Source organism: Manis javanica, chromosome 3, assembly GCF_040802235.1.
Source record: "Manis javanica isolate MJ-LG chromosome 3, MJ_LKY, whole genome shotgun sequence".
Lineage (NCBI taxonomy): Eukaryota > Metazoa > Chordata > Mammalia > Pholidota > Manidae > Manis > Manis javanica.
This window is the reverse complement of record NC_133158.1, coordinates 47,824,349-47,836,698: the sequence shown is the minus strand read 5'-3', so window position 1 is coordinate 47,836,698 and position 12,350 is coordinate 47,824,349. Positions and strand designations below refer to the sequence as shown.

General features: G+C 44.8%; 1 protein-coding gene across 10 annotated transcripts in view; it reads left to right on the top strand.

Annotated features, from left to right (window-relative positions):
* Positions 1–12,350, top strand: part of DOP1B (DOP1 leucine zipper like protein B) — a 101,171-nt gene that overhangs the window by 52,766 nt on the left and 36,055 nt on the right. For 9 of the 10 annotated variants that reach the window (XR_005060358.2, XR_005060359.2, XR_005060360.2 and 6 more), the window contains 6 exons: positions 3,631–3,731; positions 4,427–4,617; positions 6,787–8,404; positions 8,888–8,999; positions 9,596–9,784; positions 11,878–11,997. Coding sequence is in view for 7 of the 10 variants with exons in the window: in XM_037014777.2 (XP_036870672.2) it covers positions 3,631–3,731; positions 4,427–4,617; positions 6,787–8,404; positions 8,888–8,999; positions 9,596–9,784; positions 11,878–11,997 (2,331 nt within the window). In the remaining 3 variants the exon portion in view is untranslated. The remainder of the gene's footprint in view (positions 1–3,630; positions 3,732–4,426; positions 4,618–6,786; positions 8,405–8,887; positions 9,000–9,595; positions 9,785–11,877; positions 11,998–12,350) is intronic. The other variant, XM_037014775.2, reaches the window with a different exon arrangement.

Below are 12,350 nucleotides of genomic sequence, written 5' to 3'. Positions count from 1 at the left end.
CTACATGCAAGAGAATGAAACTGGATCATTGTTTAACTCCATACACAAAAGTAAACTCAAAATGGATCAAAGACCTGAATGTAAGTCATGAAACCATAAAACTCTTGTAAGAAAACAGCAAAAATCTCCTGAATATAAGCATGAGCAACTTCTTCCTGAATACATCTCCTCAAGCAAGGGAAACAAAAGCAAAAATGAGCACATAGGACTACATCAAACTAAAAAGTTTCTGTACAGCAAAGGACACCATCAACAGAACAAAAAGGCATCCTACAGTATGGGGGAATATATTTGTAAATGACATATCTGACAAGGGGTTAACATCCAAAATATATAAAAACTCACAAACCTCAACACCCAAGCGGCAAGTAACCCGATTAACAAATGGGCAGAGGATGTGAAAAGACAGTTCTCCAAAGAAGAAATTCAGATGGCCAACAGACACATGAAAAGATGCTCCACATCACTAATCATCAGGGAAATGCAAATTAAAACTACAATGAGATATCACCTCACACCAGTAAGGGTGGCCAGCATCGAAAAGACTAAGAACAACAAATGCTGGGGAGGATGTGGAGAAAGGGGAACCCTCCTACACTGCTGGTAGGAATGTAAGCTAGTTCAACCATTGTGGAAAGCAATACGGAGGTTCTTCAAAAAACTAAAACTAGAAATACCATTTGACCTAGGAATCCCACTCCTTGGAATTTACCCAAAGAATACAACTTCTCAGATTCAGAAAGACATATGCACCCCTATGTTTATTGCAGCACTTTTTACAATAGCCAAGATATGGAAGCAACCTAAGTGTCCATCAGTAGATGAATGGATAAAGAAGAGGTGGTGGGGACTTGGTGACGGGGGGGGAGCCTGGTAAACATAGTATTCTTCATGTAATTGTAGATTAATGATACCAAAATAAAATAATAATAATAATAAAAATGAAAAAAAGAAGAGGTGGTACATATACACAATGGAAGACTATTCAGCCATAAGAAAGAAGCAGATCCTACCATTTGCAACAACATGAATGGAGCTAGAGAGTATTATGCTCAGTGAAATAAGTCAGGCAGGCAAAGACAAATACCAAATGATTTCCCTCATTTGTGGAATATAACAATGAAGCAAAACTGAAGGAATAAAATAGCAGCAGATTCACAGACTCCAAGAAGGGACTAGCAGTTACCAAAGGGGAGCGGTGTGGGAGGGAGGGAAAAGGGGATTGACGAGTATAATGACTGGTGCACATGATGTGGGGGATCATGGGGAAGACAGTGTAGCACAGAGAAGGCACATAGTGAATCTGCGGCATCTTACTACACTGATGGGCAGTGACTGCAATGGGGTATGGGAGGGGACTCAATAATATGGGTGAATATGGTAACCACATTATCTTTTCTTTTTTTTTTTTCTTTTTTATTAAGGTATTGATATATACTTAATGAAGGTTTCACATGAAAAAACATTGTGGTTACTACATTTAATCATATCAAATCCCCGCCCATACCCCAATGCAATCACAGTCCATCAGTGTAGTAAGGTGCCACAGATTGACTATTTGCCCTCTCTGTACTACACTGTTTTCCACGTGATCCCCAAAACCAGGTGTACTAAACATAGTACCCCTCAATCCCCTTCTCCCTCTCTCCACACCCACCCTCCCACACTCCTCCCCTTTGGTAACCGCTAGTCCCTTCTTGGAGTCTCTGAGTCTGCTGCTATTTTGTTTATTCAGTTTTGCTTTGTTCTTATACTCCACATATGAGGGAAATCATTTGGCACTTGTCTTTCTCCACCTGGCTTATTTCACTGAACATAATGTCCTCCAGCTCCATCCATATTGTTGCAAATGGTAGGATTTGTTTCTTATGGCTGAATAGTATTCCATTGTGTATATGTACCACCTCTTCTTTATCCATTCATCTACTGATGGTTTTAGTTTTTTGAGGAACCTCTGTATTGCTTTCCACAATGGTTGAACTAGCTTACATTCCTACCAGCAGTGTAGGAGGGTTCTCCTTTCTCCACATCCTCCCCAGCATTTGTTGTTCTTAGTCTTTTCGATGCTGGCCACCCTTAATGATGTGAGGTGATATCTCATTGTAGTTTTAATTTGCATTTCCCTGATGATTAGTGCTGTGGAGCATCTTTTCATGTGTCTGTTGGCCATCTGAATTTCTTCTTTGGAGAACCGTCTCTTCATATCCTCTGCCCATTTGTTAATCGGGTTATTTGCTTTTTGGGTGTTGAGGGGCCTAAGTTCTTTATATATTTTGAATGTTAACCCCTTGTCAGATATGTCATTTACAAATATATTCCCCCATACTGTAGGATGCCTTTTTGTTCCGTTGATGGTGTCCTTTGCTGTACAGAAACTTTTTAGTTTGATGTAGTCCCATGAGTTCATTTTTGCTTTTGTTTCCCTTCCTTGAGGAGGTGCATTCAGGAAGAAGTTGCTCATGTTTATATTCAGGAGATTTTTGCCTATGTTTTCTTATAAGAGTTTTATGGTTTCATGACTTACATTCAGGTCTTTGATCCATTTTGAGTTTACTTTTGTGTATGGGGTTAGACAGTGATCCAGTTTCATTCTCTTGCATGTAGCTGTCCAGTTTTGCCAACACCAATTGTTGAAAAGGCTGTCATTCCCAATTGTATGTCCATAGCTCCTTTATTGTATATTAATTGACCATATATGGTTGGGTTTATATCTAGTCCCTCTAGTTCCATTGGTCTATGAGTCTGTTCTTGTGCCAGTACCAAATTATCTTGATTACTGTGGCTTTGTAGTAGAGCTTGAAGTTGGGGAGCATAATTCCCCCAGCTTTATTCTTCCTTCTCAGGATTGCTTTGGCTACTTGGGGTCTTTTGCAGTTCCGTATGAATTTTAGAACAATTTTCTCTAGTCCATTGAAGAATGCTGTTGGTATTTTGACAGGAATTGCACTGAATCTGTAGACTGCTTTAGGTAGGATGGCCATTTTAACAATATTAATTCTTCCTATCCGTGAGCATGGGATGTGTTTCCATTTATTGATATCTTCTTTAACTTCTCTCATGAGTGTCTTATAGTTTTCAGAGTATAGGTCTTTCACTTCCTTGGTTAGGTTTACTTCTAGGTATTTTATTCTTTTCGATGCCATTGTGAATGGAATTGTTTTCCTGATTTCACTCTCTGCTAGTTCATTGTTACTGTATAGGAATGCCACATATTTCTGCATATTAATTTTGTATCCTGCAACTTTCCTGAATTCATATATTAGATCTAGTAGTTTTGGAGTGGATTCTTTAGGTTTTTTCATATACAATATCATGTCATCTGCAAACAGTGACAGTTTAACTTCTTCCTTGCCAATCTGGATGCCTTTTATTTCTTTGTGTTGTCTGATTGCCGTGGCTAGGACGTCCGGAACTATGTTGAATAAAAGTGGGCAGAGTGGGCATCTTTGTCTTGTTCCTGATCTTAAAGGAAAAGCTTTCAGCTTCTTGCTGTTAAGTATAAACCACACTGTCTTTTCATGTGAAACCTTCGTAAGAGTGTATATCAACAATACCTTCATAACAAAAAAAGAAAGAAAACAGGTTCTGTTATGAAACCAGGTTCTTCACCCCGTCTGTTTCCTACTCAAGGGAACAAGATTGGAAGCTCTGTTTCGGTTTTCCGTCATCTGGCACCTGACAAGAGAGATCCAAGGCAGCCGAGTGACATCTCACAACCGCTCCTTTGATAGGTGAGGTGGTCCTCATTATAACTCACCATTAACACAGAGGACACTGGGCAGAGGCTCCCGGTGAGTGTGTGGGGCCAGGGAGGGGGTATGTCAAGTTGAAAACACGACTCCGTTTTCTTGGTGCACAGGAAACGATTCCCCCTGATCTCCTAAGTGAATTTAGGCTGGACATGTGTGAATATGTGGTAGGAATCTTCTTCCTTTGGTTGTGGAGGGAGGAAGCCGAGCCCAAGTCAGAATCCCCTGAGGAGGTTTGGGAGCATGCAGTGCGAGTGCCCTTTGCAGGGAGATGGACATGGTTGAGGTCTTGATCCCGGCAGTAGCTGCGCTCAGTGTGTGTACTCCGTCATGTCAACAACCGTATGCTTACAATATGAATCTTAACTGCAATACAGTCTATTCCGTGTTGTCTTTTTCACAGGTGTTTCCAAAACTCTAGGTATAGGGCCAAGCACACAGGCCCAGAGAGACTTGAGCTGATTCTGATGCCTGGGACCCACCCTCACAGTTGGATTAAACCAACTGGGCCAAGGCCTGGACATCAGGATTTTAAAAGCTCTCCCAGTCGTTCTAGCCCAAAACCAAGGTTGAAATCCCATGTCCTTGTCTGCCTGTGTCTACAGGCCCACATTGGGTGAGGCTCCCTGAGTGCATCCTGGTGCACAGAGGCGCTGAACACTGCCTCTCGCCCACAGGCCCTTGTTCGTCGTGCTGGACAGCCTGGCCTGCACGGACGGTGCCATCAGCGCAGCAGCCCAGGGCTGGCTGGTGCGGGCGCTGTCCCTCGGCGATGTAGCACGCATCCTGGAACCCGTGCTCCTGCTGCTGCTCCAGCCCAGAACCCAGAGGACCTCCATTCACTGCCTGAAGCAGGAGAACTCAGCAGGTGACCATGCCACATAGGGTGGCCAGGCAGCTGTGTGTCCCAGGATCCCTGAGCCTGGGAGGCAGGAAGGGGCATTTGGTCACTAGCTGCCCATTGCTATAGTTCAGGCACTTAGACCCACTTCATGGTTTTGCTAGACTGAAATAGTGAGAGGCCACTTTGTGAGTTGTGGGGACTTTTCGGATTTAAGCATCAGGTGAATCAGCACTTAGATGTGCAAGCGAGTGGGTTTGTTGTTTTCACAGGAAATTCAGAGGGTTTTTTTTTTTTTTAAGAAAAGATACATTCTAGTAATGTATGCTCTAATAAAATAGCTGATGCTTGATTCTTGCTAGAAAAAACAATTCAAGTGCATTTAAGGTAGGGAGAGAGAATAAGACACCTAGCCAAGCGTCCCCAAAGTCAGCACCTTAACGATGAAAGATGACTCACAGTTTGATGTCTGTGTGATGTAGTTCGGGTGGGTGAGGTCAGCACTGCTCTCCGGAGTCCTGCCTGGGCCTGGGGTGGGACGGTTTAGGTTGCTTCCAGGTATGACTGAGAATGTCGAAATTTATATGTGATTTGGTCAGTTGTACTTTATCTGTAAAAATAACATTTATTTGTGAAGTTTAATGACAAGATAAGTGGTTTCTTCTCTGTCTTCACTCTAAGGTTCTTTCCAAGTTGTAAAATTCTGTTAACATAGAATCAGAAAAGCTGAAGAAATAAACCTTTGAGTTCTGAGAATTTCCAGAGGCATTTTTAACAGATTTAATAAAATATACTGCAGTTCTGTAAGCGATGGTTTTACAAGCTTTGAGTTAGTTTAGCTCACAGAGTTGTAGATATTCTGTTTGTCTTACAGAGAAAAACAGCCTAATACCTAAATCAGCAAAGATTTCTGCGATGGCTTCCACCCGTTACAAGGTTTTTTGCCTCAAGCTACAACCTGTAGCTTTCCTTTAGGAAGGGAAGCTGGGTGCCTTCTCAAAGAGGAGGCTTATTTCACGTTGTAAGAAAGTAAAATTTGAAGAAGCACAAATCAAGCACCTTCTTGAAAGTTTGGCTGTCATTTATGATGGCTAACTTCTTTCGTATTCCTCTGTCTCTTTTAAGAAGAAATTTCTCACTCCATGGTTGATTGGGTTTTAAAGTTTCACAGCACTTTCTGCTGCTGCTTCTAATCGGTGTTTTCTAGCTAGCTCCTAATAAGCACCTTTTCTCTGCCCTGTTCTTTCCCCGGAAACAACTAGAAGTATAGTGCCGACCCCCACCCTGTCTCTGTAATATGGAAGTGTATTTCTATAATATTACTGTGCACACGAGGCAGGTCATCTGTTTCTAATTTCTTATTCTTCCTCCTTTGCTAATCTCACTTAGTGTTCGTGGAAGAGACTGGCGGAAGGCTGCATCTTAAAGATGTTTGGCAATACCAAAGGCTTCTGGCTTTTGCTCTTTTTTAAAGAGAATCTTTTGAAGTATTGGGCAGTTTCTGATTACAGAAGGACTAACATGCTTATTCTAAAAATGGGAATAATGAAGTGAAAGTGCAAGTGGAAGCTTCTTACAGCGTTAGTTGAGAGCACCAGCTCCTATCAGTGGTTTGTAGATACTCTTCCGGGCTTTTTCATGGGTGCGTATTATATACAGATGGTCTCCCCTAAACAGGCTCATTCTCTACAGTGTGATTTCTTTTCTTAACATGTCCTTCACAGGGCTTCATATCACAACATATAGGTGAATCTTTTATAAACCTGAACAGTAGCCTATTGTATGCACAGGCCATAATTTTTTTGCTCAGTCTCTTACATCGATGTTGGTGGACTGTTTTGTCTTTACACGTGCCATTCCAACGAATACCCTTATAGCTTTGAAAAACTTGCTGACATTTCTGTAGGATACATTTCTTGAAAGGAAACTCCTGGGGCAAAGTAATATGCATTTTTTTTAATCGTCTTCCCCACAAAAGTTGTGATATTCATATTTCTATGACAGTGTACCTAAAAGCCCTGTTCACTTCACTTGTCTACCTTTTGCCCATAATATAATCTGGACTCTAGTGTTGACATTTCATGGAGGGATTTTGTTAACATAGGTCTTTCTGTCTGGCTTTAAGATCACTCTAGAACCATCTTATCATAGCTAACCCAGCTATTCTGAAGTCGTTTGTCATTTTGTATTTTTCAGAAGACTTGCATCGTTGGTTTCACAGGAAGAAAACCTCTTTCCAAGAGGCGTGTGGAGAGCCTGAGCCTCCGGAGGGCAGCTCTGAAGAAAGCATGCCTCTGAGCCAGTTTGCCACTGTGGACCGAGAGGCCATTTGGGCCGAGGTGGAGAAGGAACCAGAGAAGTGCCCGCTGAGAAGCGAGCTGAGCGAGGACGACCTTCCCTACTACGTGGACCTCCCCAACAGGATGGCCAGCGGTGCCCTGGACAGCAGCGAGCACACCGACTCTGCAGACACGAGCTCTGCCCACACAGACAGTGAGACCACGTCCCCCTTTTCCTCGCCCTCCCATGACCCGCAGGAGCTGAGCAATGAAGAGAACTGCTGTGCACCCCTCCGCACAGGTGGCAGGCCGCACCCCAAGCACACAGCCTGCCAGGCAGAAAGCTTCCAGTCCAGTGCCCAGTTAAGCCTGGCGCGTGTGGACTCAGACAAAACCCAGGCATCGGAGTCACTCTCCAGTGACGAGGAGGCCGACCTGGAGCTCCAGGCCCTCACCACATCCAGGCTGCTGAGGCAGCAGCGGGAGAGGCAGGAGACAATCGAGGCCTTGTTTAAGCACATTCTGCTCTACCTGCAGCCCTATGACTCCCGGCGAGTTCTTTATGCCTTCTCGGTGCTAGAGGCCGTGCTCAAGACCAACCCCAAGGAATTTATCGAGGCCGTGGCCAGGACCAGCATGGACACCAGCTCCACTGCGCACCTCAACCTCATCTCCAACCTCCTTGCTCGCCACCAGGAGGCCCTCGTTGGCCAGAGTTTCTACGGAAAACTCCAGACTCAGTCCCCCAACGTCTGCCCTCACCCCCTGCTCATCGAGCTCCTCACATACCTGTGCCTGAGCTTCCTGCGCAGCTATTACCCATGTTACTTAAAGGTCTCCCACCGAGACATCCTTGGCAACCGGGATGTGCAGGTCAAAAGCGTGGAGGTTTTGATCCGAATAATGATGCAGCTAGTATTGGTGGCCAAGGCTGCCGAGGGGAAGAACGTGGAGTTCATCCACAGCTTGCTAGAGAAGTGCAAAGTCCAGGAGCTGGTGCTGCTTTCCCTGGTGGCATCCATGCATACGAGCCAGAAGCGCTACGGGCTGGCCACTGCTGAGCGAGGCCGGGCCCTGCAGGAGGACAGCCTCTTTGAGGAGAGTCTCATCAACTTGGGCCAGGATCAGATCTGGAGTGAGCACCCTCTGCAGATTGAACTGCTGAAGCTCCTGCAGGTGCTTATTGTCTTAGAACATCACTTGGGCCAGGTCCACGAGGAGGCTGAACACCAGCCAGACCTGTCTCGGGAGTGGCAGAGGTCCCTTAACTTCCAGCAGGCCATCAGTGCTATGCAGTATGTGCAGCCCCACCCCCTCACCTCCCAGGGGCTGCTGGTGTCCGCTGTGGTGAGAGGCCTGAAGCCAGCCTACGGCTATGGCATGCACCCAGCCTGGGTGAGCTTGGTCACCCATTCCTTGCCATACTTTGGAAAGTCCCTGGGATGGACGGTGACACCCTTCATTGTCCAGATTTGCAAAAATTTGGATGAGTTGGTCAAACAGTATGAAAGCGAATCTGTGAAGCTCTCTATCAGGTATGACGAACTCTTTGATGCATTATTATTGCTTTAATGAGAGTTTTTTTTAAAGGGCTGCTTTGCTGTAGAAGCCAGCTGGAGGATAATTTCAACCTAATCAGAAGCCTAGTTAGCGTTGTCAAGAGGGATAACCAGCTAACTGCTCTCATCCTTCATTTTTAATTCCTCACCAGTACCAGGCTAGCTCAGTGTTATAGGACAAGTCAGTCACTCTCTGTTATTTTGCAAAACAGAAATAAAAACATGAATCACCTTTACAGAAATTCTGAAATGTCTAAAATCATTGTTCCAAAGTGACTATATGAGTATAAAATAGCACAGAAGATGCCCATTGTATTGTAACACTATTGCATTATGAAGGCCCCATTTATTTAGATGGTGGTAGCTCTCTGGTTTCTATGTTTAAAGGTAAGATTAAAAACCTTTCTGGCCTTATTCTTAAAAATTCTCAAAACCAAACTTCTTGTTTCTTCACCAAAGCATAACCTCCAAGAGGGAAAACATTTCTCCGGATTATCCACTCACTCTTTTGGAAGGTCTAACAACTATTAGTCATTTTTGTCTTTTGGAACAATCCAACCAAAATAAAAAGGTAAATGATTTATTTCCTGAGTTCGAGGCAATTTTCTCACTGTTTTATCTTCACTGGGTCATGGCTTTTCAAGTGAGAAATGTATGTATGTAAGTAATGCAAATATGTATGCAAATATATGCATGCAGGTAATGCAAATGTGCATGCAAATGGAGGTATGTGAGTAATGCAGATGTGGTTTTGTTTTCTGGCGCTCCTTGTGCTCTGCCCACTGCTTCATCAGCAACCAAAGAGGACAAAATGTCATGTTTTTCCCATTTAGTTTTTACTTGACCTCATAGTGTTTGTGAAATCTGCATTTGAAGACATTTTAGCTATTAGTTGCCCTATGCTATCTGGGATTAAATTTTAGAATGCAGCCTTGTTTGAATGATTGAGTTTGTAATGTGGAACCTCAAAAGCACAGACGTCCCTCTTTGAAAGAGAGCCAGGGGTTTAAATGCACAGGGAAGCACCTTGCTTCCAGACTGGCACAAATGGGGCTTGCTCAGGAGAGTGCAACAGCCCAGACATTGTACATGATCACCCTGTCCTCCTGGGAAGTGAAATGGTGCCACACACACAGCCGAGTCTCATGTGTTTGTTTTCATTTATAGACCACTGTTGTGAGTGATCCTACCAATCTGAAAAATGCCAGGAATGCCATTCTGGAAGAGTTGCCTCGAATTGTTAACACCATGGCCCTTCTCTGGAATGTTCTCAGAAAGGAGGAGACTCAAAAGAGACCGGTTGATCTCCTTGGAGCCACAAAGGGATCCTCTTCCGTTTACTTTAAAACCACCAAAGTGAGAGACCTCCCTCTGTGGTTTCATTGTTTCCTTTGTCTTATATTGTCCCACCAAAAATAAATACATGGAGGGATATATACAGAAGTAATCTAACATAACACGCTCAATGAAACCTGTTAGGTATAAGTTGGAAGTAGAAATTTTCAGTTTGTTTATTAGAATCACTTTCCTATTCATGAAAAGAAAGGCTCTGTGAGTGGTTTTCAGCCTGCTTTTTTCCCTTTGCCCTTTTTACTTTTAAACTCAAATAGTCTCTGGGGGTCCAAGGTCCTCACCCGCTTCTCCTCAGCACTTTGAAGACAGCTTCTCTCTTATGTTCTGCCTTTAAACACACAGCCACGTCAAGGTGGAATGTTGGTGTCCTTGAGTTTTTCATTAAACCCTGAACATTTCTAGTCCACACTCCCTTCGTTCTGACCGTCTCTGTCTTGGAAGCATCCAGACTCAGGCTCTAATTGCCATCCATATCTGGGGGCCCAGAATCACCTGGCCACATGATGTGTCGGCCGAGCACCCCCCGTGCCTGGGCTGTCCGCAGGGCTTACACAAGCTTCTGTCAGCCCCGGCTGAGCTGAGGGTTCAGAGCCTGAGGTGCCCAAACTGCCTAGGTCACCCCACCCTGTGGTGCCCTGGACCAGTTCATTAACCTCGGGTGGAAGCCTGATGCCTGGCATGGGCCAGAGCGCTCTTTATTGCATCTTTAATCCTTACCTATGAAGTAGGTACTACTATTACTCCCAGATTCCAGATGAGAATTTTGGGGCATAGAGAGAGTGAGTGCTTTGCACTCAATTGCACGGCAGCTGTGCTGAGGTTTGGCCCTAGCAGTCTTTTAGGTACTGTGATGCACGGGTGGCCTCCAGAATATTCTGTGGGTTCCAGGGTACCCTCCAAGGGTAATTTGTATTTCAAGCTGTCATGGGAACCTGCTTAAATTAAGCCTAGCTGTGCTCTGAAAAAGGTTCAGAAAACCCATAGGCTCCTAACTGTTTGCATTTCAGTTTCCTCATCTGTGAAGTGAGTCTGTTATCAGTATGCTATCTTGTGGTATCTGATGGAAAGATTAATTTTGATAATCCCTAGCATTTATTGAGCACTTAACACTAAGCCTTCCCTGTAGGACCCAAGACCTTGGGCTGGGACCCTCAGTAGGCTCTCTTTCTCTTAATTAGAAGCCATGGCGGAATGGGGAGGCATCTCCGTCCCATGCTCCATTTTATCTAACGGGACACTGAACACGGGGTAGGGACATAGAAAGCCCCCAGTCAGTTCGGTCATTCGATAGATAGTTGCATGTCTGCTGCCATGTTCCTGGCCCTGTTTATACACTGTGGACAAGATAGAGGAGATCCTCGCCTTCATGGCAGACACAGACATTAACTGGCAGTTTAGAAATAGTGATGTGAAATGCTACAAATAAACACAGGGCATTCTGAGCATGTGACCCAGGAACCTGCCCTGGTCTGGGGGTTGAAGGGAGGCCTTCCCTAAGCAGAGTGGCTGAGCTGAGACCCCAGGTTTAAAGGACTTGACCAGGGAAGGGGTGTCAGAGGCTGGGAGACCCACAGGATTTACTGAGGAAGTTGCCCTTCAGCAGGTTTCAGGAATGGAGAAAAATCTACATGTAGCAAAAGAGAGAGTGGTGAGTGATGTCTGAGGCCATGTTACTAAATAGTAAAATTGGTCAAATGGTACTTATTTCTGGAAATTGAAAAAATCTTTCCTAATGAATAAAACCCTTCCTGAGCTGACTGAGACAAAACCAGCTGGAGGATTTCGGGACAGAACAGTGCCAGCTTGAAGGCTTAGTCTCTGTAGAGCGCTGGGTGCTGCCCTCCAGCCGCTGCCTGCTCACGGCTCCTCAGCGGGGTACTCCTCATCACCAGGGGCCCTCCTGCCCAGCTGGCTGCCCCCTCCATCTCACACGCCCTCCCACATCCCAGTCTTCCGGGAGGGGGCCAGCTCCCCCTCTTCCCGGGCCCGAGGCCATGAGCTCCTGCTCCTGTTTTTACAGGCAGAGGCGGTGAAGTATACACTGTGTGACAGCCCCATACTGCTCTGCCACATTCTTCTTTTTTTCCATTTTCTAGACCTTACGACAAAAAATTCTAGACTTCTTGAACCCCTTGACAGCCCACCATGGTACTCAGCTAACAGCCGCTGTTGCCGCCGTGTGGAACAGGAAGGTTAAACGTCATGGCAAGGTGAAGGTAAAGTCTGAAAGAGTTGAAGTTAAACCTACTCTGCCAAAAACACCAAAGTCACGTGTGATCAGAGGTGACCTCGGAAGCCAACATGGGAAGCCACTGAAGCAGTTTCACTGTTTTAAATGTGTGTCTCAGTATAGCTAGAATTGTGTGTTGGATGGGTGGAGGGCAGAGGCCACCCCAGACTTGTTTCCTGATCTCTCTATAATGAAAATACAATACTTCAGTTTAACCTTTTTAATCTTATATCTAACAGCATATGTACAAAAATATATGTGACATGTATATTTCAAAGAATAAAAACCCCACCATGAGCTTCCCACCCACATTAAGGAATGGCTCATTGCCCCTGTGGG